General features: G+C 54.1%; 3 protein-coding genes across 3 annotated transcripts in view; 1 reads left to right on the top strand and 2 right to left on the bottom strand.

Annotated features, from left to right (window-relative positions):
* MONBRDRAFT_39378 (uncharacterized protein) overlaps positions 1 to 480 on the bottom strand; it is a gene marked incomplete at its 5' end in the record, with an annotated part of 9672 nt that extends 9192 nt beyond the window's left edge. The window contains one exon of the mRNA XM_001750989.1: positions 280 to 480. Coding sequence (XP_001751041.1) covers positions 280 to 480 — 201 coding nt within the window. The remainder of the gene's footprint in view (positions 1 to 279) is intronic.
* A 288-nt stretch (positions 481 to 768) lies between these two features.
* On the top strand, positions 769 to 1349 carry MONBRDRAFT_13089 (uncharacterized protein; the record flags this gene model as incomplete). The annotated part of the gene is made up of 3 exons (XM_001750991.1): positions 769 to 835; positions 952 to 1058; positions 1161 to 1349. The coding sequence occupies 3 exons, from the start codon at positions 769 to 771 to the stop codon at positions 1347 to 1349; spliced, it is 363 nt and encodes a 120-aa protein (XP_001751043.1).
* Positions 1350 to 1804: 455 nt separating this feature from the next.
* Positions 1805 to 3145, bottom strand: part of MONBRDRAFT_30540 (uncharacterized protein) — a gene marked incomplete at both ends in the record, with an annotated part of 2158 nt that continues 817 nt past the window's right edge. Inside the window, 7 exons of the mRNA XM_001750988.1 lie at positions 1805 to 1907; positions 1992 to 2048; positions 2199 to 2274; positions 2364 to 2493; positions 2550 to 2661; positions 2752 to 2911; positions 2983 to 3056. Of these exons, the coding sequence (XP_001751040.1) occupies positions 1805 to 1907; positions 1992 to 2048; positions 2199 to 2274; positions 2364 to 2493; positions 2550 to 2661; positions 2752 to 2911; positions 2983 to 3056 (712 nt within the window). The remainder of the gene's footprint in view (positions 1908 to 1991; positions 2049 to 2198; positions 2275 to 2363; positions 2494 to 2549; positions 2662 to 2751; positions 2912 to 2982; positions 3057 to 3145) is intronic.

The following is a 3145-nucleotide window of genomic DNA, read 5'->3' as shown; positions in this document are numbered from 1 at the left end:
GTACGGTGCAAATGCTATTCCTGTGAATGCTTGCTGTATGATATTGCCTGTCATCAACGGGCTGTGACGGAGTGATGGGGCTGGCCTGCTTTAGCTCATCCAAGTCGATACCTTGACATAGTGAGCAACCTTCATCTTTTTTTTTTTCCCAAGACCCGTTTGCACTGAGCAACGCAAACGGCAGCCATGTCGCGTTTCAATCCCTATGCCCAGAATGGCGGGTGAGTCGAACAGAAAGGAGCTCGTATCATCAATTTGACGAGCAACCTCTTTACTAACCGTGTTGTTGTATCTGTCTGTAACCACCTCTGACGCTGCTTGTCTGTCTGGCTTCGCAACAGCACCGTCCTGGGTGTGGCTGGCGAAGACTTTGCCCTCGTCGCTTCGGATACGCGTTTGTCCGAGGGCTATGAGATTCACTCTCGCAAGAGCCCCAAGACCTACCAGCTGTACGTCCCGTCTCTCATCCGCTTCAGCCATGCCCGTTTTTGCTGCTATTTTGCACGACCCGCGCATTTTTAGGCGTTGCGTCTTTGTGTTTAGCCACGACGTGATCAACTCACTGAGCGCCCCCCTCCCTCCAAAAACAACACAACAAACGAACAAACTTGCTTCTCTCATAGCTCCGAGTTTACCGTGCTTGGTTCGACTGGGTTTCACGGTGACGTCCTGACCCTCGTCAAGCGTCTTCAGCATCAGCACGTCTCTTACCGCCACCAGCACCACAAATCGCTCAGCACCCCGGCCTGCGCTCAGCTTTTGGCCACCATGCTCTACCGCAAGCGCTTCTTTCCCTATTACACCAACAACATCTTGGCCGGCCTCGATGCCGAAGGTTGGTTGGGCACTCAGGCCTTCTTCCGTCATTTGATAGGTGGCATTGGCTTGCTTTCTCACTGCTCTATTTTCACCCTTCTCCTCTCCTTTACGGCCGTACGCATTGCTTGATAGGCAAGGGCTGTGTCTACAGCTATGATCCCGTCGGTTCATATGAGCGCGAGGTGTTCCGTGCTGCTGGCACTGCTTCGTCCCTTCTGCAGCCCCTCCTCGACAACCAGGTATGTCCTCTACCCTGGGTACCGTCGTCGACAACGCAAAAGCTTGGCAACAGTTTTGTTGGTGCGCTTGATGCTCACGCACTACGCCGACGTGGGTCACAGATTGGTGGCAAAAACTTGGCCAACCAAGATGGACCTCTGCCTTTGGACAAGGAACGCGCTGTGCGCTTGGTCAAGGACATTTTCGTGGCCGCAGCAGAGCGTGACATTTACACTGGTGATGCCGTGCACATCGCCATCATCACCAAGGATGGTGTGACCCACGAGGAAATGCCCCTCCGAAGGGATTGAGCTGGCTGCTCGCTAAGCGGGCCGCATTGTCCCTTTGCGCTTGTGTCAGTTTGCAGCAGACTTGTCGCAGGCCGTGCATTCTCAAAATGGAGCCATTGTCGTGAGCGAAACCCCAACAGGGTGTTGTAATGTCGCACTCTTTTCTCCCTCCTGTTTCGTCACTCGTCCTTGTTTGTTGCGCTGTGTGTTTCCCCGTCTTGTTGTTGGTGGTGTTAGTGTCGTTGTGCGTTGCCAATTTGAACCCCTTACAGTGCCTGTCTCTTCAGTCCCACTCCCGTCACGACAGTCGTGTGTATGTGCGTGATGCTGTCTCACGACAGCGACGGCTCGGCTCGTGGTTTGCTCTGTTCAAATTTTTGGATATAAACTCGATGTTGCCCTGAACGCAGTTGTTGGGACAAGCAGGGTGGCGGTCTGGCGTGCTGGGTCCACAAGGCGCTCGTTGCGGTAGCCCGCTACCGCTCAGCTTGGTGAGCGGCAAGCTCGCGCACGCGTTGAAAGGTGGCAATCATGTCTGACAACTGCAGCGACTCGGTCGCGCCATCGGCCAGGCGGTGCCTATCGGGTTTGAGGTGCGCAGCACAGCGTGGGATGAGACCTTGAGGGACGCAAAATGGCAAGACAGCTTTTGCTCACACGTACTCGATATCAGCAAAGCGCTCGAGCAACAAAATCTTGCAATCGGTGGGGAAATCAATGCTGTCAGCGGCGCAAGACAGGGCGCCATCGATGAGTTTGGAAACGGTTTGCAGTTGTTGTGTTTTACTTGTTGTCTTCTTGTATTCTTCTCACGACATTCCTTTGGCATGGTGTTCAAAAGCCCGCCGTGCAATGGCCAGGGTCTCGTACTTGTGCATGAAACGGTGAACCTCTTTGAGGATGTCTTGCAGGGCAAGGCCTTGCTCTGTCTTGACCTCTGATATCACTGCAGACAAGACGATATTTGAGACTTGGAATCAAAAGAATAACATGCGTTCAGTTTACGGACAAAGCGAAATGGGACCGAACACGTACGTTTGTATGCTTCGGCAACGGGCTTTTCCAGCATCCACGACACGATGGACTGAATATCGTCGGGCTGTGGTGTGGCCGTGCACGTGTACACGGCACGCGCATCAATGTCGCCAAACGCCAAGGCTGTACTCTGTGGGGGTGGTTCAATTTTGGTCGTGTCAGCAAGTGCGGCGAGGGACGAGGTACGGTGGCAAAAAGGTCTCCGAATACACTTACCTGAAGGATATTGAGGGCTTTGCGCATGTCGCCATCGGCGAGGCGGGTCAGAGCATCAATGCCTTCGGGCGTGACTGTCAGGCTGCGCGGCCGGCATGGACGAGAGGTGAGGGACTGCAGCTGGATTGTCAAAAAAAAAAAAGTTTGTGCGTCCCCAATGCTTCCAACAAACTTTTCGGCTTTGATGACGCGCTGGACTTGACTCTTCAGCTCATCCTCTGACAGGGGTGCGAAACGAAAGCGGGTGCAGCGCGACTGCACGGCTGGACTGATTTTGGAGACGTAGTTGCAGATCAGGCAGAAACGTGTGTGCTTTGTGTATTGTTCAATCACTGCCAAAAAACGGGTTTGTAAGGTGAAAGCGGGGCGACAAGGCGCAGCCCAGGAGGATGCCATGCCTGACCTCGACGCAGAGCAGCTTGGGCCTCATTGGACATGGCATCGGCCTCGTCCAGAATCACCAGCTTGAAGCCAGATCTGCGCCATTGTCACGTAGCGTGCGATGAGCTTCGTCAGGAGGGGCTGGGTCAGGCCAGGCGGCTGCAAAGTACGAGAAGCATACTTGA

The sequence above is a fragment of the Monosiga brevicollis genome, genomic scaffold (assembly GCF_000002865.3).
Source record: "Monosiga brevicollis MX1 MONBRscaffold_63 genomic scaffold, whole genome shotgun sequence".
Taxonomy (NCBI): domain Eukaryota; class Choanoflagellata; order Craspedida; family Salpingoecidae; genus Monosiga; species Monosiga brevicollis.
The sequence above is the reverse complement of the archived record's forward strand: the minus strand, read 5'-3'. Positions and strand labels throughout refer to the sequence as shown.